The sequence below is a fragment of the Callionymus lyra genome, chromosome 13 (genome assembly GCF_982586985.1).
Source record: "Callionymus lyra chromosome 13, fCalLyr1.hap1.1, whole genome shotgun sequence".
NCBI classification, from domain to species: Eukaryota; Metazoa; Chordata; class Actinopteri; order Syngnathiformes; family Callionymidae; genus Callionymus; species Callionymus lyra.
Genome location: NC_141830.1, coordinates 6713272 through 6734785, shown reverse-complemented (window position 1 = coordinate 6734785; position 21514 = coordinate 6713272). Strand labels below are relative to the sequence as shown.

Genomic DNA, 21514 nt, shown 5'->3' with positions numbered 1-21514 from the left:
TGGTCCCCTGGCGAGCCACCCCTGGGAACCACACACAATAGCTAACAGCTGGAGGTGATGGCCCCGGCCTCCAGTGATGCGTCAGCTGACAGGGTGGTGGCATCAGAGGTCACTAAGGTGACCCACATCTACCTCCGACACCACATAAAGGAACCGTCGGGAACATTACGTGAGACACGGCTGAAGATTAAAACGGAATCTTTTGACGGAACTTTAAAGCTATTTGAGAGACACTCGGTGAAGACGTGAGTCAGAGCTCAGAGTTCAGCCTTTGTTGTCGGAGCTCTCTTAAGCCTGGTTGTCTTCTTCGCCTCAGATGGTTGACGACAGCCACGCCGAGACGTTCAAATATGTTGTTTCAACAGTAAATCCCTCATGAATCATGTTAATCTCACTCAGGTTGCACACGCTCTTCTAAAACGTCCTCCTTTATTCTTGTGCATTCGGCGTAACTGAGTTTCTGGCACGACCCGTCCTCACGCCCGCCCTCGGCTAACGTGCCACGACAGCCCCCAAGATGTCCCCTCTCCACGTCTGCCCCCTAGAACCCCCCCCAGTCTGATCCCACCAGCACATTGTCTTCGAAAAAACCCTCCAGCGAACAAACGACTGAAAACATGTTTTGCTGATGCGCCTTTCATGCCGTCGGTGTCGCCCACCTCCAGACCAGCGCTTGAGCCCTTGATCTGAGAGTAAACCGGGAACTTTTGGTTCTTCCCAAACCACTTGAAACCACTACGTTGATCACGAGGGGTCGTGGAAGTCCCCGTCTCGAGGAGTGACGCCGGCGAGCTAGCGTGACAACGAAATCCATTCTTTCTTGTTCAACTGCAAGTGACAATATGACAAGTCAGTCAAGTTCGTCCATATCGTCAGAGGATTTGAACCAGGAGTATATGGACTTGTTCTCAGATCTCTCACCTTTAAAGAACTTCTTTTCTAAATCCAGTTGTTTTCATAATCATCAGGATGAGCCAACCGGGTTCATCTGTAACACAAACACTGCACTTAAAGTGACGGTTCGTCCAAAACTCAAAGTTCACTCATGTTTCACTCGCCCTCATGTCGACTAAGAGTTGACAGAGTTTATTTCCAGAGCAATCTGTTCCTTTTTAACAGCTATAGAGGAAAAATGTTTGTTCATTTTAATGTAGCGACTGGAGCCCAGTTGTCTTCTTCATTATCTTCCTCCAAAAAGACGCTTAAAAACAATCCACCTGAGGGTGAGTAGAAAATAAGTGAAGATTGAATCACTTTAACAGGATCCCACTTATTTCTTATCAAGACATTAACCTATTGTGATGTACCTGGGTTATTTTTAAACGCTAACAATAGCAACATGGCTAACGCTCGCGATAAACAGTTTGCAACATGGCTAACGCACACCATAAACAGTTAGCAACATGGCTAACGCACGCCATAAACAATTAGCAACATGGCTAACGCTCGCCATAAACAGTTAACATGGCTAACGTACGCCATAAACAGTTAGCAACATGGCTAACGCACGCCATAAACAGTTAACATGGTTAACGTACGCCATAAACAGTTAGCAACATGGCTAACGCTCGCCATAAACAGTTAGCAACATGGCTAACGCTCGCCATAAACAGTTAGCAACATGGCTAACGCTCGCCATAAACAGTTAGCAACATGGCTAACGCACGCCATAAACAGTTAGTAACATGGCTAACGTACGCCATAAACAGTTAGCAACATGGCTAACGCACGCCATAAACAATTAGCAACATGGCTAACGCACGCCATAAACAGTTAGCAACATGGCTAACGCACGCCATAAACAGTCCTGCGATGCGGACGTCATCTAAAAAAAACAACACCTCAATCTTGTTTGCGTTCACTTGCTTGAAATAATTAACAACCTAAAACTGGATTGAGCTGTATAAAGTTTGCCATTTTGAAATCTTTTGTGTCTACTTTCAAGGTGGCGTAGAAGCTAATGCAGCCGCAGATCAGCTGATCTGATTTAAATCCAGCTAATTGTAACACTCTTATTGTAGCTGTTAACAGGATTTGTAAGATAGTTTCGGACCAGGTTTTTATATGCATTTTTTAAGTACTATTCTAATACGGATTGGGTTTTCAGTTTTGTAACCAGCATCACAAGTAGTGAATACCAAAGGTAGATTAAAATCAAAATCTTGTTGAACACGTCACATATAGGTTTTTTCGTTGCTACATTTTCCATCGTTTCATCTGTCGTTCCGTGACCAGGCTTGTTGGATAAACCACACAAAGCCTTCAAAGTGACTTTGATGTTTGGTTTTAACCAACAACTGGACAAAATGTTGGTAATAATTGATGTTACTGCGGCTTCTTGAAATCAAAAAGATCTAATTTTACTCATGTTAACAAAATATGCGCATTGAACTAAATTAAAATGTCCTATTTAACACAATTAAACAATGTGTGTTATCTGGCGGCTGCTGTTCCTTAAAGTCCTTTTATCGTGTCTCTCATCAGTGAAGAGGTGGAGCAGGTGCTAAAGGCTCTTTAATCCTCCGTTGAGAAATGGGGTTCATCCATCGATCAGTCGTGTCGACGGCTCCCGGGGGAGAAGCACCTGAGGGAGCTCGGAGTAACTGGATGAGAGCAAATGAAATGGGTTGCTCGTGTTTACGGGGGAAGTGCTGCTGCTGTGGAGATAATACGATTGTAGACGTGTGAGGAGGGTTCTAGACACACACACATCTTTGTTCCCTTATTGTATTTAAAAATTTGAATAATTATCCTTATCGTCCAATCCATTGACCATCATAAAAACAAATATTTCTACTAAAATATCTTAAGATTTGCTCATTAGTCTTATATTTATAGTTCCTATTAATTAAATTGTACATTTCTTCTTTTTTTTAAAAAACAATGGGTCTTTATTTTAAAGTTTTTGTATTTCTTTCTGTAATCTGTTATTATATATATTTAATTCACTTGTTAACATTTTTATTTTTATTTTTTTCAACCAAAAGTTGACAACAATAGACTTGTATGGTATTTTGACAGTTTTTGTAAATTTAAAAATGTCTATCTGTACAAAATGTAAAATAGTGTATATTATTTGATATATTTTTGTAGTCAGATTTATGGTATGTTCTCTGTAATGACTTGTTAAATTTAGAACAGTCAGTGAAACTCTCACTGTTATTTTAACAACATTCTGTAATATGTAATACTTTGTCTTGGTAAATTCCGTCTTTCTTTTATTTTGTAAATGAATGCACATGTAGTACGTGGCAACAAAGTTACAGAGAAACCATGACAATGGAGTTCACTGTTAATGAGACAGTTTACAAATTGCTGCTTTAATACATATATATATTTTACATCATGAATATTTGTTTAAACTTTATCTTCTTTGTCATAATTACATTTATATTTGCAAACTTTGTGCCCATGTTCTTTTTTTTTCAAATCAAAATCAAATAAATCAAATATGTATATGCACATTTTCTTCCAAAATTAATCCAAACTAAATTCCCTTCAGAACAAGGATTATTTAATCCAGATAAAGACTCCCATATGAAATCTGTCTGGTAATCAAAAGTGCTTCAAATCCTTCATGTTACCTGTAACTCACCGACTAACTAAGCTTCACCTCATTCAAGTGTGCCAGGTTCAAGCCCTGACAGGCATTGACAGGTTATTAGCTGCTCCCCTGCTGTGACTAGAATGTTATCAAGTCACGCCAAACGGATAATCTGCGGTAATTACGATGCGTAGATATCAGTCCGAGCGAGTGTCTGGACTGTTCAATACAACACCAGGTAGATTAGAGAAGATGAATGACTGCCACTGCCATGTTGTGAACACAAGTCCTCGTCTCTCTTCTAACCAATCTTTCATGTAACTCTGCAGTGTTGGCTGTAAAAGATGAAGTTTTATGAGTAATCCAGGGTCTCCGGGCTCAGCTGGAGATCAAGAAGGCAGCGGAAAGTAGTAGAGAATTGAGTGTGTGATGGATGGGATCAGGTGCTGGAGACCCTCACAAATCCACCAAGCCAGTTAAGTTAGTTGGTCAACAGGTCACCTCTGACATCTGGATTTAAACATGGAGCCACAGATGTGAGTTATTCAGCAGACCCAAAATGTGGCAATAATTATTTGTTTTAAGTTTCAATATCGCTGGTTGTGGATATTTTGATCATCTTCTTATGACTCTGGATAATTTGGGTAATACAACTGATGTATGAATTAAAAAAATAAATAGATTGAGGTCGAATATAAAATGATTTTGAAGTTATCTTTTGGTATGATTATGGTGTGCCTTAATGTTTAAGCTTTGGTACGCCTGATAGTTGCCGATGAGTGATGTTTGAAGCCCTCCAGTGGTCAAGATGGGTACTGCACCCACATTCTTCAATTGTGGCTTCAGAATCATTCTGTAGATTCTTCTCCTCTATTCAATGTTCCTGTTGTTCCTCAAACAATCAGGCTAAAAGTGTAATTGCAGGGAAGTGCAGGATAAGTGAGCGTAAGCTCTCAACCCTAAGTCACAGCTCATTTCTTTAATGAGGCTCCTATTAGTGGGAGATTTCTTTTTTTCCACCTCATGCTGCTTCAAGTCTGGTCCTCTGAGGTCTCTGGCCAATAAACACTCCCTGTCTGCACACGCTGTTTCCTGGCTACTGCTTACGGCTCAGGTAAATAACACAGTTGCACATGATGCTATTTAGAGCGGAAAGTACAGTGAACAGAAAACACATAAACTCTTGTGAGGGACAAACACATAGAAGTACTGTAGCTGTTGTTGTCACACTTTTATCTCGGTAGTTGAGAAACCTGAGCAAGTTCTTTTACTTAGACATTGGTAATAACAGACACATATTCTTGTTTATTTAGGTTAGGTTAGGTGAGGTAGACCTTTATTGTATTTGTATATATATATATATACTGTATATATGTGTGTGTATGTATATGTGTGTATGTATTTGTGTGTGTATATATGTATGTATGTATTTGTGTGTGTATATATGTATATATACAGTATATGTGTATATATATATATGTGTATATATATATGTATATATATATATATGTTTGTGTGTGTGTGTATATATATATATGCATATGTAACTGCACTTTCACTACAATTACACATTTTAATTTAAATAAGACTCACTACAGAAACAGTAAATCAGGATCTCGAACTATAATAAAATTGAAAATTGCGCATTAAGACGCCTTAAAGTTGCTTTAAAAAGGAAATGATACAACACACTGTATTGACCACAAGGTGGCGCCAGATGAACACAAGAGTCCAGGAACAGGATCTACCGCAGCCTTGACTTCTTCTAATGCAAACGTGATGGATGATGTTTAATATTAGATTATATCACAGTCAATGGAAACAGTTTTGAAAGAGTTTCTAAATTTAATCAATTAACCAATTAAATTAATTGGCCATTCATCACATTAAACATATTTAGCCGAAGCAACGACGCGTGAGGTGCCATGAGAATGTAATCTGCTGCATTAGAAAATGAGACGTAATGTGATCAGGGAGCTGGTGATCTTCCCCGAGAGAGTCTTCTCTCTATATTAACGTACCCCTTTTACCGCCCATATGGGACAACAGAGGGGAGAAAGGGGGCCGCTGAGACACGGGGGGAGGAAGGGGTTAAGTGGATTTGGGGTCCTGCGTTTTTGTTTCCCGCTCATGGTTTCAGTGCTGGATTATTGCTTCAGGGACTGTTTGCAGGTGTCTCCCCAAGTGCTTCCAAATGTATTCAAATAACACATTTAATCTGATTTTGTATTGAAATGTGTTCCTGTGGTGACCTTTTGTAAGCCTGTCCGGAGACATATTAAACCCTAGATTACATATCAAGACTATCGGGTCAGAGGTAATGTATCACGGCTGTAAATGAAGGATTTATGATGACAGAGATTAGCCCAGATTTGTTATAATGAGGTAAAATCTCTTGAGAAATTACAGGCTTTATTCTGAAGCCAGCTCCATGTGGAGCTTTCTTAACGCATTGCAGTGCAGATAGATATGAATCTTTATCATGTTAAACAGTACTTGTGTGTCATGTTCTGAATCGTATGTTCTTGGTAGTTTCCTGGGGGCCTCTGACTGAATTTATCTGGTACTCATTATGTTAGTACTTCCCTTTATTATTCATAACTTAATATTTAAATGATAAATTATTCAACTTGAACTTAAACTCTAACATTGTCGCTCGTAAACATCAGAATTTTAAATCATATAATTAACGATTATGCTTTTAAAAGCTGCCGGAGTTGACTTTATCCTCTCGTCCTCAGTCATAGCCGGGATCTTTCAGGATTTCATTGTTTCTTATATGTGAAGGACGTAATGGCTAGTGCCATCTAGCGCCCGGAAGTTGTAATTGCCAAAAAAAACAAGGCAGTGAATATTGGCCTTTTAAATGTTAAAAAAAAAAATGATCGAAATTTAAAAAAAATTACACACACTTAAGATTTAAAGAAATATAATAAAAAATAAAATGGATACAGCGCTGCGGAATATGATATCATATAATATAACATCTTGATATTTGAGTTTATCCGCATTTACTCACTCCCATACATCAAGGCACAATACCCTCTTTTCCTCTTATTGTTTTTCTTCAGGCTCAACAGCCCCACACAACACTAGCAGTAAATTATTTGGCACCAAAGGAAAACATTTTATCGTCCACCTCTGTTCCATGGAGCACCCTGGTCTCTCTTAAAACGCAAGTGATCGAGTGTACAGGATAAAAAAAGTGAGAAACGCTTTGATAAACATATGATTCCAATAAGAACATTGAATATATGTTGGTATTGTAATCCTAGTGGAACCTCATTCATCAATGCGACCGGACACATCCAACATGATCAATGGTTGCCACCAGAGTCAGCCTCCTAACCTCATCATGTCGGCGCCTGCAGGCAGATCGTCCAGCTGGCTTCCTGGACTCACGCTCGTTGGTCAATATGTATTATTATAATTCCCCCCCCCCCCCCCCCCCACCCCTTTTACAAATCACTGATAACCGGCAGCGTGTCGGAGAAACCCCCGGTCAAGTCGATGTTGATGTCATAACAGGAAATGTGGCTTTGATAACCTGAGTCGCTCTGGTTTGATTGGACATGTCTGCTCGTGACCAGCACACATGCAAGGGTTTCCCTCCCTGTGGTGCCGGCTCTCGCCCCGGGTGGCTTGTTGTTCTCGCCCTTCAGCTACCGGAGCCACTTAACCTAGATTAGATCGGCCTGTCGCTCCGTGTCTCAATCCGAGCAGCACCGGCGTCAGCAGTTGTTGTAAAAAAAGGAAGATCATTAAAGTGTGTTGTGTCCGATTGAATCGTGTTGTTGATCAAATGCACTTTGGTTTTGATGGCTTCTGTTTTAATGGATGTAATAAATCCTGGTCCAATACCATTTAGAAGGTAAAGCTATTATCAAACACACGTCATATTTTTCTTTAAACTATAGGCTTAAATTAAACATTTAATCAATCATTCTTTTTTGACTCATGTTTGACTCTGTCTTTCAAGAGTGTATTGTTGTCAGATTCATGGCAGGATGTGTGAAGTTAATTAAAACATTGAATTAATGATTGTGTAGTGAGGAAACACAGAGACCCCCGCAGAGAGAACTTGAAATGTAGGTCATTGTTGTGGCCAACATGTGTGTGAAGAGACCACTTTATTGTGTAGAAGCCAGAGTGGACATGTGTGCTGTTGTTTTTGTTAATAGTTCGTAAAGATTATTAGTTTTAGTCTATTCATGGTTTTAAACCAAACATACCCACGAAAGCAACACTAAAAATAAAACTACTTTTTGGGCCAAGATTCAATGACTATCCCAAGAATAAACCAAAAAGTTTCTAAAGCATAAAATACATTCTTTTGGGTTTATTTTCTGGATAAATCCCTGGAAAAAGATGCAGATTAATACCTAAAGGTTTGTCCCGGGACATCCTCAAAATTTGGATATACCCAGAATCTCTCGTCAGAGGTAAAACGCTGACACGTTTTAAGAAGATACCTTAACCAAGTTTTCTTCTGTGGGTGGTTGAACCAAATTGATGGCTACGTTTGAAAACTTGTCCATAATCTAAAGCAATAATCATAAAAATGTAACACCCTGAAAAAGCCCTTGTACACGTGTGAACCTCGGAGCTAAAAATGAAATCAACAACATCTCGGTAACGTCACAGTACTTTTACTTTGAAACCCACAGGGCATCATTCACACGTGCAAACATATCACTGTCTCACTTCTAGGCACCAGTAACCCTCCGTCAGTGTGAGCAGGGACGACCATAGAGCCTCCTGCCCTGTGGTTATTGATGTGGAGCGTGTGGATCCACTTAAGAGTAAGAAGGTCTGATAGTCGATATGAAAGGAGACGTCATGACCGGGTGCTAATGGCTGCTAATGCAGTCGGCGAGAGAGGTCTCTTTGTGGCGGGCGCTTCCACTGGGACCCTATTTTTTTTCTGATTCAGACAAATATCCAGCGCCCAGACTGACTTTAAGGGCTCGTGAATCTCATTGGAATAATTGATGGTCGGGGCCAGAAGGCGACTGACGTTCAGGTCTGATGTATGGTGTGTACTTATGGCTGGATAATCTAATTTCGATGAACCTCCGAGGTGAAGGGTTGATGACGCTGCATCTGCCAGTGTTTCGTCGTCGACCCTTTCAGTACGTACTTAAAATATACAACCAAATGTAAGATGATTTTCAAAACACACCAGACCACACTTTTTTTTCTGTGCGTTTCATGGCCAAAAAGAAAACATGGAATGCATAAATGAACAGTCAATATAGTGTCATAGTTATTGATAAGTATACGTGTATACGTTTAGTAATATGTGGTTATTATCAAGGAAAACATGTCACAAAAATATATAGTAAATTCTTTCATTTAATAAACAGAAATTTTGGTGTCTCCAAAAATATATTTAGTTCGGACAAGGATATATCCACAGCTAAGAAGGAAAATAGGTTAAAAAAAAATGGTAAGTTAGCTCTAAAAAAAAGTACATTATCAGTCATCCTCATGAGGGCCACATAAGTTCAGTTAACAGGCCATATATGGCCCACGGACCACCCTCTCACCTGCTCTGGGTTCAAGTTGTGTCCAAAGTCCTAGATGAGTTTGAAAGTTTTATTTACGTCTCGCCTGACAGGTCATTCTGTGTTTAGAGGTTTTTCGGCCGGTCGACCTGGTAACCTCAGCGGGGGGGGGGGGGTTTAAGTTTGCCTTGAATTGAAGACTTTTCGTTGCCAGGGGGAGCGACGGTTGGTCGGCTACAACTCCAGGACATAAAACGACAAACATGCCACCGCCGCTGTTGAGAGCCGAGGCTCATAAAAAAAAAAAAAAGTTTAGACAAGTGTTGTCGTTTTTATGAGCTTGTAAATGTTTTCCAATCTTTACAACATGGTTTGCTTAACCGGCAGATAGTGATTCCAACAAATAGATGGATGGATGGATGGATGGATGGATGGATAGATGGACGGATGGATGGATAGATGGACGGATAGATGGATGGATAGATGGATATGTGGATGGATGGATAGATGGACGGATGGATGGATAGATGGATGGATAGATGGACGGATGGATGGATGGATGGATGGATGGATGGATGGATAGATGGACGGATGGATGGATAGATGGACGGATAGATGGATAGATGGATGGATGGATGGATGGATAGATGGATATGTGGATGGATGGATAGATGGACGGATGGATGGATAGATGGATGGATAGATGGACGGATGGATGGATAGATGGACGGATAGATGGATGGATGGATAGATGGATAGATGGACGGATAGATGGATAGATGGATGGATGGATAGATGGATGGATAGATGGACGGATAGACGGATGGATGGATGGATAGATGGACGGATGGATGGATAGATGGATAGATGGATAGATGGACGGATAGATGGATGGATGGATGGATGGATGGATGGATGGATAAAACATTATTGATCCCTCTGGAGGTCTCCTACGGGAAATTGTTTAATGATATTCCTGTTTAAAAATTCCATCAATACGCAGTTATTCTTAATATTATTCCGTCTGTTCTCTTCTCTACACAGACGTGCTCCATGTTTACTTGTTTTCCATCTTCTTTCATCCGAGATCAGATTTCAAAAGGGTTCACTCGGGAGCTTCAAGTTAATTCGCCGCGAGGGATGAGCGAGGCATCGGTATCAGTGCACGTGTAACAATATATTCCTTCTGTTTTTTTCTATTGAACAACACGTTGTGGCTCCAAGAATCGTACAGAGTTTCGATGTTTACCTCGTTCTTCCGCCGGGAGTCTTGGCCTTTGTCGTCCCTCATCCCGCATTGGTTCTGTGCTCTTTAGAACTCTTTGATGCCATCAGTTGTGTTTGAACAGACAACACCAATGTCACCACATCAATGATGAGATACTTAAACACTCGGAGGTTGTGGTTTTACTCACATATCGAGGTTTTTCTCATGGAGTACACAGAGGATTCACCTTCAGACGGTAGGCGCACTACTATCAAGTACTGCACACTACAACCATACATACACTTTGATCGTCCTCTCGACAGCAGAGAAGTTCAGACGAGAAAGAGGGCAAAAGGGTAGGAAAGTGGGGGGACGACGGGGGGTTGAGGTAACCCGGTGACCTCCGAGGAAGGGGGGGGGGGTGACAGGCGAGAGAGTTTGGAGACGAAAGTTAAGTGTCAGGAAAGGTCAAACGGCAAGCGAGGGGTGTTTGTGAAGTCAAGGCGGGAACTTTGCTCCGCGCTAAACAGTGTTTTGACAGTTTGTTTACTCAGCCGTGTCGTCGTTCTCAGAAGCTTCTGTTTGGACGCTTGAAGCTGCTGCTTAGACTACAGTATTTGCTGCTTAGACTACAGTATTTGCTGCTTAGACTACAGTATTTTCTTCGTATGTGATCAAATCCATCTCTTTAACCCGTCTTTGTTCTAAACCTTCGTCTCCTGCACATGCGGATTGATTATTCGTGTTGTGCCCGGAGGAACGAAGCCATAGAATTCCCGCTGACCCTGTAACTTTCTTTCATTCACATTCACATGAAAGGGAAGGAAGTGTGCAGGTTTGGAATTAAATGTTTCCTCTTACAGAACTAGGCCTGGTCAGAGTTTCCTTATTGCATTTAAGCATGTTTTTTCTAAACTAGAACAAGCTTCATCCGTTTATGATTCTCTGATCAAACCATCATCATAAATGACACTTTTATTACTGAAAATAACAATAAAACGAGTCATTGAAAGAATGTTTGCTTATCACGGAAACTATGTGCAATGTAGTAGTTAAATATTGCAATATTTCCATTGATCGACTGCCAGCTGCTCCAGACAGGGTGTGGTGGCTTCAGTCAATCACGGTGGACTTTAGTAGACAATATTTGTGTTCCGCACACAGACTGTATGAAGGAACTTCTTATAAGGGCATGTTTTAAGGTATTGAGGCTTACAACAAGCAAACTGCAATTCCACAAATTGTGGATGTAGGGTCATGAAAATGTATTTTTTCGACCATCCTTGTTCTTTAAAAAACAATTAAAAAAACTCAAAAAGCACTGTTTTTGTCAATACAATGTCATAGCTATTGAGAACTTAAACTTGAAAATATGGAAAATATCTTGATATCAGCTTGTACTTTAAAATATTAAGAGGCATTTTTTTTCTTTTTATTACTTATTATATTTTAACAAACAAATAAACCTTTAGTTGTACCCGAGTCCATCGGTATGTGGCCCTTGAGCATTTATGTTTTTGAAACCCAGTCAACATAATTAAATTTTTTGCAGTAAAGTCACAAACTCGGTTAAATTTCAGCGACTTTGTAAAACTGTCAGGTTGCATGTTCAAGTGAGATAACTTCTCTGTTGTCTGTAGCGCTGCTCGGATTGAGTCAGAAAGTGAGATTTAACAGGTCGAGTTGACCTCATTTCCTTCATATCTTTTCTCATTCAGCCCATTTACATCATTTAATATCGTAAAAATAGTTGCCCCAAATTCTCCTTTCCGTGGCGATTGATGCTCAGTATCCTCTTTATCTTCCTGCACGTTACAAATTACCGTCATTTACACGTCGTCGTGAATCTTGAATGACTCTTAAGTAACTGGATTTATTAACAGAGCCTCAGTAAGAATTATGTCGTGAACAGAACAGATCCTTCCTCGATGGGGTTGAGCATAAGGATGTTCGGACGTATGGATGAACGAGTCGATCGCACTAATCCCAGACCTGGCCTACATTTGACGCCATCCTTCAGCGGATATAGTTGTTGACCTGTCTGCCACACTGAGTGTGTGTGTGTGTGTGTGTGTGTGTGTGTGAGAGAGAACAATAGGCTCTAATGGGAGATGCTGTTTGGGCTCATGTCCACATCACTGACTCTAATACTGTACACGTGCCAAACAGTTTGGAGCCAAACACAGACAGACGGGCCTTCAACTATCTCATTTAATGTTTTGTTATTATGCATTATTAACACAGTATGTGTTTTGTATCAAGGTAAAATTATCTAATGTGTATTGTATCATGGTCAAAGTATTATGATGTATATTGTATCATGGTCAAGGTATCATGATGTGTATTATATCATGGTCAAAGTATCATTATGTACATTTTATAGTTATCAAAGTATCAATAATAGTATTATATCATGGTCAAAGTATCATTATGTACATTTTATAGTTATCAAAGTATCAATAATAGTATTATATCATGGTCAAAGTATCATTATGTACATTTTATAGTTATCAAAGTATCATGATGTGTATTAATTATATCATGGTCAAAGTATCATTATCTACATTTTTATAGTTATCAAAGTATCATGATGTGTATTATATCATGGTCAAAGTATCATTATGTACATTTTATAGTTATCAAAGTATCATGATGTGTATTATATCATGGTCAAAGTATCATTATGTACATTTTATAGTTATCAAAGTATCAATAATAGTATTATATCATGGTCAAAGTATCATTATGTACATTTTATAGTTATCAAAGTATCATGATGTGTATTAATTATATCATGGTCAAAGTATCATTATCTACATTTTTATAGTTATCAAAGTATCATGATGTGTATTAATTATATCATGGTCAAAGTATCATTATCTACATTTTTATAGTTATCAAAGTATCATGATGTGTATTATATCATGGTCAAAGTATCATTATGTACATTTTATAGTTATCAAAGTATGATGATGTGTATTGTATCATGGTCAAAGTATCATTATGTACATTTTATAGTTATCAAAGTATGATGATGTGTATTGTATCATGGCAAAAGTATCATGATGTGTATTGTATAGTTATCAAAGTATCATGATGTGTATCGTATCATGAGGTTCTTGCCAACTTATCTTCACACTCACACATTATACTTTTGTTTTATTTTGAGCCTCTCTGCCTTCCATCTTTCTTTATTCAAAGTGCACCTCCGTTATGTTGACATACTTTAGGATAGGCAGTCACACATATCTTTAATTTAATCTAAAAAAAGGGATTTTATGTACTGAATTGTATGACTTCCTGGTGAATGTGATGCCTGAGTCAGAATTGTATGACTGTGACGTCCAGAGTTTACTACATACAGTTGTTGATAAGAAGCTTTTAAATATTAATACTTAAGGTTGGGGTTGAGTCACAGCGTCCCCATAAACTATATCAGAGTTTTATGATTGAAGGCTCAATCTTGAGTTTCACCTCATGATAACAATTAGTTTCAGTATAAAGTCTCTTCCCGTTTAAACTATAAAATACATCTTTCTAATGGTGTTGGTTCAAGTCCGAGCGTTAAATCTTTGGATCCACTCCAGCACTGTGCACATCAGCATTGAGCAGCTGCAAATGTAAGAAGGGCGCTGAAGGGAGGGGGTTTTGAGCCCTTTTATCCACATATTCAAGGATCATTTGCAGTCCTTTTCAGGCTCTTGTTGCGCTGCTCGCCCCGCCCGCCCGCCTCCCACCGTTTGGACTGAAAAGACGGCTGGAGTAGAAGGGGCATCAGCTTGTGTGTGTGTGTGTGTGTTGCATTGTGTTAGAATGTGTGATAGATTGTGAGCCGTCAGAACAATAGGAGGATTGTAGGTGATCTATATTCATGCAGCACAGATTGTAGACACACAAATCTGACTGGAAAATGGTTGATATAAGTGAAAAACACAGAGATTGTTTGGGGGTCGGGGTTCAAGCTTAACTTTGCTTGTGTTGTCTGGTGGAAAACACAATAATTAGCTGCTGAAGTGTGTTTAACAAGTTGCTGTTTAGCCTTTTCTGAAGTATCATGATGTGTGTTATATTATGGTCAAGGTATCATGGTGTGTATTGTATTATGGTCAAAGTATCATGGTGTGTATTGTATCATGGCAAAAGTATAATGATGTGTATTATATCAATGGTAAAAGTTTCATTATGTACATTTTATCGTTATCAAACTATCCTGATGTGTATTATATCATGGTTAAAGTATCCTGATGTATATTATATCATGGTCAAAGTATCATGATGTATATTATATCATGGTCAAAGTTTCATTATGTACATTTTATATTTATCAAACTATCCTGATGTGTATTATATCATGGTAAAAGTATCATGGTGTGTATTATATCATGGCAAAAGTATCATGATGTGTGTTATATCATGGTCAAACTATCCTGATGTGTATAATATCATGGTAAAAGTAGGTAGGTAGAACTTTATTGATCCAAATAGTTTTTTTCCAATTAGACACAGCAATACAGCAATTTTTCATAGAAAAACAAACAAATAAACAAAGAGAAATAAAGATAAAGAACAAGATGATACAATCACTAGTCTAAATCCTGATGTGTATTATATCATGGTCGAAATATCATGGTGTGTATCGTATCATGGCAAAAGTATCATGATGTGTATTATATCATGGTAAAAGTTTAATTGGTCGGTTTTAACAACAGTCACACTGCTCGGGATACACCACTCTACTTGTGACGCCACTTGTAGCGGAGACTGTAAACAACCTTGTGTAACAATATTTTATTGATTCTCGTCATACAAACGAAAACCAGAACAAAATCCCTTAAACATCAGCTGTTGCTCAGAGAAGTCCTTAACGAACATACATTATGTTTTCATGTCCACTGGGATGTACTTAAGTTAACTTAAGACGGACATTATTTTTTCCGGTCGCCCTCCATTTTAACGAGAAGTGAGAAATGAAAAGCAGCAGTTGAAAGAGTTTCCTCCGTCAGGTGTGTTTGTGTTGGTGCAGCCGGGCAGTTGGAGAGCGAAGAGTGATGATGGGAATTAAAGGGTGAGGCTGCCAGAGCTCCTTGGTAACCAAAGCACAGAGGAACAGAGGGGCTGCTGCTACACTCCGCCTGCTGTGTGTGTGTGTGTGAGAGTGTGTGTGTGTGTGTGTGTGCGTCTCCCAGGACTGGTCGGCCTCTGGAGGGAGGGAGGAGGCTGCGGGGGGGTTGACCATGTGTGTTTAGAGCGAGCCAGATCCAGCTTCTGCCTCATTGTCGGCGTAGTAGCGGCTCACGCTCGGAGAGAGTGCGAGCGAAGCCCAGCTCGTCCTCCCACCTGGATTATTAGCTTCTTCTTCTGGACCTCCAGCATCTAAGGCAGAATCATGGTGTTCATCGGGACGTCGTTGAAGTCTGTGATCAAGTACTTCAAGAGGAAGGGTGAGTTTAGACGACAGAAGGGGAGATTTTTATTTGAATGTCAACGGTTATAGATGCGTTCTATGATCTCTGTGTGAGAACCCGAGAGAGTCTCTGTGATGCTTTTAAAATGATTTTTAAGATTCAATTTTAATCCGTCTTTAGATTTAAAGGGCGACTTTTCCCTGCCTCAGGAATAACATCTCCCTAGCAGACGAGAAACATTTTTACACAGTTGTCAGGTGGCAGTTACAGAACCGGGACACAGCGTTCAGCCTGAAACCATTTGAACGTGAGCAGGTCCAACAAGGCTGCCCTTGTTTCAAGCCGATTCCGCATGTGCCACAATCTAATCCCAGGTGTATTTATTTAAAGCCCGCATGTGAGGTTGTGTGTTTAAGTCCGGGGCTGATTCGGTTGATGATTAGCTCAGCGATTTTTTTTTCTCCATCATCTCCACGCACCGGCACATGACTGCACTTTACTCCACACCTTCTCCGTCACTGTGCTCGCGTCATGTGACCAGTTATGTCCGAGGTCATGATCTGGTTTGATCGAGGCTCATAACTAGGTCAAATGTGATTCTTGGAAACCACTAAAAAAAAAAGAAAAGGTTTTTCCTCTGGTTTTACGGCCACGATATCAATTTAAAAAAAGGTTTTATTCTGCTAAAAGATCAATATTTGACTGACTGGTTATCAGGGACTGACTGCTGGGATTAACCTCATGTCAGGCTACATCCATCACTCACTCTGTTTTATTGATTTCAGATCATAGATGTGTGAATAAATTATAGATTTGAGGGTAAAATGTGTTCCTGCTTTAAATGCATGTCAAAGAAAACAACCTTTTTTTTTTTTTTAAAGATTTATACATTAAATATGTGTTTCACTTTAGAAATGAAACAAGACACGGGTGTGTTGAGTGAGACTTGATCGAACTGAGTGGCAGAGAGGACACCCTGGAAAGAATTATACATGAAACGTGTGTTTCAAATTAAATAAGATATATTTCAAGGTTAATCCCAGCGTTGGCTGATCATCAACCAGTGAGTCAAATATCCATCAGAATAAAACTTGTATTGTAGTTCCTGTCGTCACGATGGAATGTTTGTTGCTTCAAGGTTCCATAAAACTCCTGTCGTGTGAATGAATGAACCCCAAAAGAATCTCTTGCATCTTCGTGAAGTTGGTTTTCAAGTGTGATTGTGTTTCATTTCTTCTCTTGCTTCTCCGGTGAGTCCATCTTGTCCATGTTCTCGCCGCTAACTTGATATTAGAGGAAATATAAAGTAATGACTCTTGATGTGTTTTATGGGGGTTCACTGCAGCGATCCACGCCCCCCCGCCCATCCTCGCTGCTGGTGTGTTCTCATGTGTGATGCAGTGCAGGGATGTCATTGGAGGGAGGGATTAGAAGTCTTATATGAAGGACTTTGGCGCTGCAGTCCGTAGATCCCGTGTGCGTCGGTTTGTGTGTCGGGGGGGGGGGTTATTGTGGACCTGAAAAGGACTGATGTGGAGACTGATTCTGAGACACAATACAGGCTTTGTGTCCTCAGTCCCTGTGTCCTTGGTGAGTCCAGAGTCTCACTGAAGCCCATTCATAACCCAGGGGGGGTGAGGGGCTACCTGTGGGGGGGGGAGCAGTGCAGGATATGTAAAGTACAAATATTCACTCAGGCAATCGTGCCCCGGGATGTGAGCGATTGATCTGTAAACGTGCAGCGACTGCATGTGTTGTTACATAACATGTGGTCACTCTCCATGAAAGTGAAGGTGACACTTCCTTTCTTAAATCTACTTTTTTTTTTTTTACTATGACAAAGTTTTCACATCTGAATTATTTTATTTGTGTGTTGGGCAGTTGATAAAGTTTAAGTTTGGAGACGATCAACATATCCGTGTGTGTATTACGTGCACGTTTGTGTGGATTCCAACATCTCGAGGGGTCAGACGCGAAGGAGCCGTCAATCATCCGACCCGACCACGCGAGTTTTTTGGAGTCCAACATTCCTCCGCGTGTTGTTCCATCTCGAGGTCACTTTGAAAAACTGCTGATAAATATCTCCTTATCTCAAGTGCTCGTCTCACACTTTCCCTAACAATCGATTTGTAGTGCCCCCCCCCCCTCCTCCACACACACTTTGCATCCTCATTTGCACCTGTGGAAAAAACAAACTGCTCCATGAACCGGCCCCCCCAACCCCCTACCAACGGCCCCTCGCAGTCCCCTGCAGTCGGCCGTGGAGCTCACAGTTAGATGTTGTGTTGGTCAGGAGAGGTTCTGATGGATTAACGGTTTCAAATGGAGGTCATTCTTCACCCTCGGTCGCCAACGTTGGCATGGATACGTTCTTTGGGTAAGCAGTTGTCTCATTATCGGGGTCGTTTTTAAAAAAAAATGTTATTGATTGACATGTTCAGAAGAACACAGAACTGGATAAATCCAGAAGAATATCGTCTGGTCTTCTAGAATTGACCTTTCAGAGCAACTCAGCCCCGCCTTCTCCTTTTGCCTTTAATGTTGCCTTTAATGTTGCCTTTAATGTTGCCTTTAATGTTGCCTTTAATGTTGCCTTTAATGTATCTGTGATGTTGCCTTTAATCTCCGTGCTGAAGCTGCAGCAGGACGATGAGCTCACAAGTCTGTCTTAGTTCTCCAGAGGAGTTGGTCGACTTGATGAGTTCCCCTGAGCTTTACTTTATATTGTCCAAAAGATAGTGTTAAATATAAACCACGCTGTCACACCAGGAGCACAAGCCTCTGCAGGGCATTGGACGTCTATCCAAGAAGGGTATGTAGGTTTAAAAAAAAGTTTTCTGAGCCTTTCTACCGGGTGATGCCATTGATGTTTATTTTCTATTGTTATATGTTTTTGAGTGAAGCCAAAGTTTGTTCACTCAAATTGACGAAATGATGGGCTCCTCTGTGTCAGGCCTGTTGGTACGCGCTATCTTGTGCAGACACGTGGATCAATACAAGCTTCGGTTTGTTCTTCCTCTGATTGATCATGTCTGGCTCATGTTGTCGCCTCCCACGCCGAGGTGTGCGACCGACTGTGGGAAGTCTCGGCTAAGTGTCGGGTTCGTGGTGTGGAGACTGACACGTAGACATTAAGCCCTTTTTTTGTTGCTTCCTCTCGACCCAAAATACAAACGAAAATGGTTGAGACGACATGAATCACAAGGTTTCTTGAGTTTCTTTGAGTCGAAGCTTTGTAAATATCATGAAGGTCTGATCAAGCTTTGGTTTCCCCTGAATATGTTGTGAACGCCCACTGGTTTGTCTCTGCAGCCGTGTCCAACCTGGACGAGGAGAGCAAGTGGACGGTCCACTACACGGCTCCATGGCACCAGCAGGAGAACGTCTTCCTCCCCGGCAACAGGCCGCCCTGCGTGGAGGACCTGCATCGCCAGGCAAAAGTCAACCTGAAGACCGCCCTGCGAGGTAAGCGTCAGTTGATGGCCAAGTACACACTTGTACACACTCAAATATGCACTTTAGAATGACATCCAACCGGTTCAGTAGTTAGTTTCGCATCAGAGTCTCCATGTAGCTTATAAAAAGCATAATGCATTATATAACTGTTTCCATATTTGAGTATATCTTGTATTCATTAATTTTTTCTAAATCAATGGTTCACTTTTTTTCACTTACTTAAAGAGTAAAAGTAAGACAAAAGTAACTAATAATAAACATATTAAATTGAATTGTTGAGTGAAGCCATTTTAAAAATTGAACGTGTTTAATTTCCTTATATTTTAATTTAACAACAACACCAATGACACTGGAAATAAAAGTTTTCTGATTCAGAAATTATTATTATTAAATTAATACTTCATCAGACATTAAACTATTCAAAGTATTTCTCGTAATTTAAGTTGAGACAGAAACTTACTTATTTAATATAACTTGCGTTATATTAAAATGGAAATACAAAAAGATATAGCAATATGTTTATTTTGTGTTCCAAATAATACTTAAAAAGGAGGCTTGATCAATAATATGGAAATATTTTTACTAAAATAGGAACGTTCGAGTCGGAAGCTACGTTCGCAACGCTCTTAATTTTCAGGGCAACTTCCGGTCAAACGCCCGTTAACGTCTGGAACACAGTGGGTTTGCTTGATAAAATGGGTAAAACATTGCGGGTGTGTTTGTTTTTCGCCTGCTCTTGTCGAAAGAAAGGGAAAGAGGTTCGTGTATGTTTCGTTTTTTCGCTGCTGTAGAACGTTTTTGGATTGACGTGAAGTTTTGAAAAAAAAAGTTGATTTATATGGAGATATAGTAGTTACTGTTAGCATGCTACACACCGAGTTCACTCCGTTTCACGGGCATCTTTTTAAATGTAGTTTAGCTTTAAAATCTCATATGTATATCTATATAAAACAAGGATAAAACTTTGGTGTAATTAAGTCATTAATAAATACTAGTTAAGTACTAGTTTGGGATCCGATGACGTCATGCGCGAGTGTTGTACTGTGTTTTCTGTTGGACCAGCAACACAACAGTGTGTGTCCAGTCAACACGTTCTTGACCAACAACCTGTTCAACAGAGTATGTGCTAAAGTACTTTAGCAGTGTTTGACTGCACAGACCTCGTATGACTGGATGAAACACGACTCCTGAAACATAAACACTGTGGTTTTGCTGCTTCACTGCAATATTGATGGTGTGCAAACACCACCTGGGATTTTGGGATGAACCCCTACCCTCATTCTGTCAGAAGACCTTTCCCATCCTTCTGTCCTGCTGTCAACACCTCCCAGCCCCAGGGGTCCGACAGGAGGGCCAACAGGTGCTTGACAGCAGCACCTGTGCGACACAGATCATGTTTTTTAAGACACTTGTTACGCCCAGGAAGTGAAATGGAAGCAATTACGATTGTTTTTTTTTACAAGAGTTGTAGAAGTGACAAAAGGGTTGTGGCTCTGCTTCGTGGTCAATAACAACTCCTGCTCACATGTCTCTGTTTATTTTATTGACTCTGGTTGGAGGCTGGTTTCAGTTGTAGTTGCCAGGAGGTTGGATCGCACACAGTTGTGTAATACTCACGTGCTAATCCATGGATATAAGAAATCCAATCATGGATAGTTGTGATGAACACATTTTTAGGTTTTAGGCAGTACTTGGATTCTTATTATTATTATGTAATAAACATCAAAGTTTACATTGCAATATTAAAATAAATGAATCTCAATTACATATAGTTTGTAACATTAATTTTCATCTGATGAAATCCTTTTTATTGAAGAAAATATATTTTATATCTGAATATATCTTTCAACTGAGAAAAAACTCAAAAAATGTTGTCACAACATGACCTGGAGCTTGTAATCCATGCGTTTGTATCTTCTCGTTTGGTCGATTATAACAGTTTATTTTGGTGTCTCAACAAGAAGGATCTGTCTCGCCTGCAGTTCATACAAAACTCTGCAGCGAGAATTCTGACCCGCTCTAGTAGAAGAACTCACATTTCCCCGATCCTTTAAACTCTTCACTGGCTTCCAGTTTCTTTCAGGATCCATTTTTAAATTCTTACTTTCTGATTAATTCATGGTCAGACTCCTCTTTACATCAGTGATCTGATCCAGCCTTACACCCCAGCTCGGGCTCTGAGGTCTGTGGATCAGAATCTACTGATGGTTCCTGAACACGGTTCAGGACCAGAGGAGAGAAATCCTTCCAGACTGTTGCTCCTAAGCTTTGGAACCATCTCTGTGTTTGATGATCTACTGACTCCTTCAAGAAACATCTTAAGACGTTTTTATTTTGAAAGGCACTTTACAAATAACTATTACTTACTTACAGTCACTTATTTTGCAGTACAGTC

General features: G+C 40.0%; 1 protein-coding gene across 7 annotated transcripts in view; it reads left to right on the top strand.

The window, feature by feature from the left end:
• Nucleotides 1-21514, top strand: part of nhsl1b (NHS-like 1b) — an 87820-nt gene that overhangs the window by 51503 nt on the left and 14803 nt on the right. For 5 of the 7 annotated variants that reach the window (XM_087805114.1, XM_087805111.1, XM_087805110.1 and 2 more), the window contains exon 2: nucleotides 18976-19128. In XM_087805114.1, the coding sequence (XP_087661240.1) occupies nucleotides 18976-19128 (153 nt within the window). Of the gene's footprint in view, nucleotides 1-15606; nucleotides 15700-18975; nucleotides 19129-21514 lie in introns of those variants that run through there. The other 2 variants (XM_087805116.1, XM_087805115.1) reach the window with 1 other exon arrangement.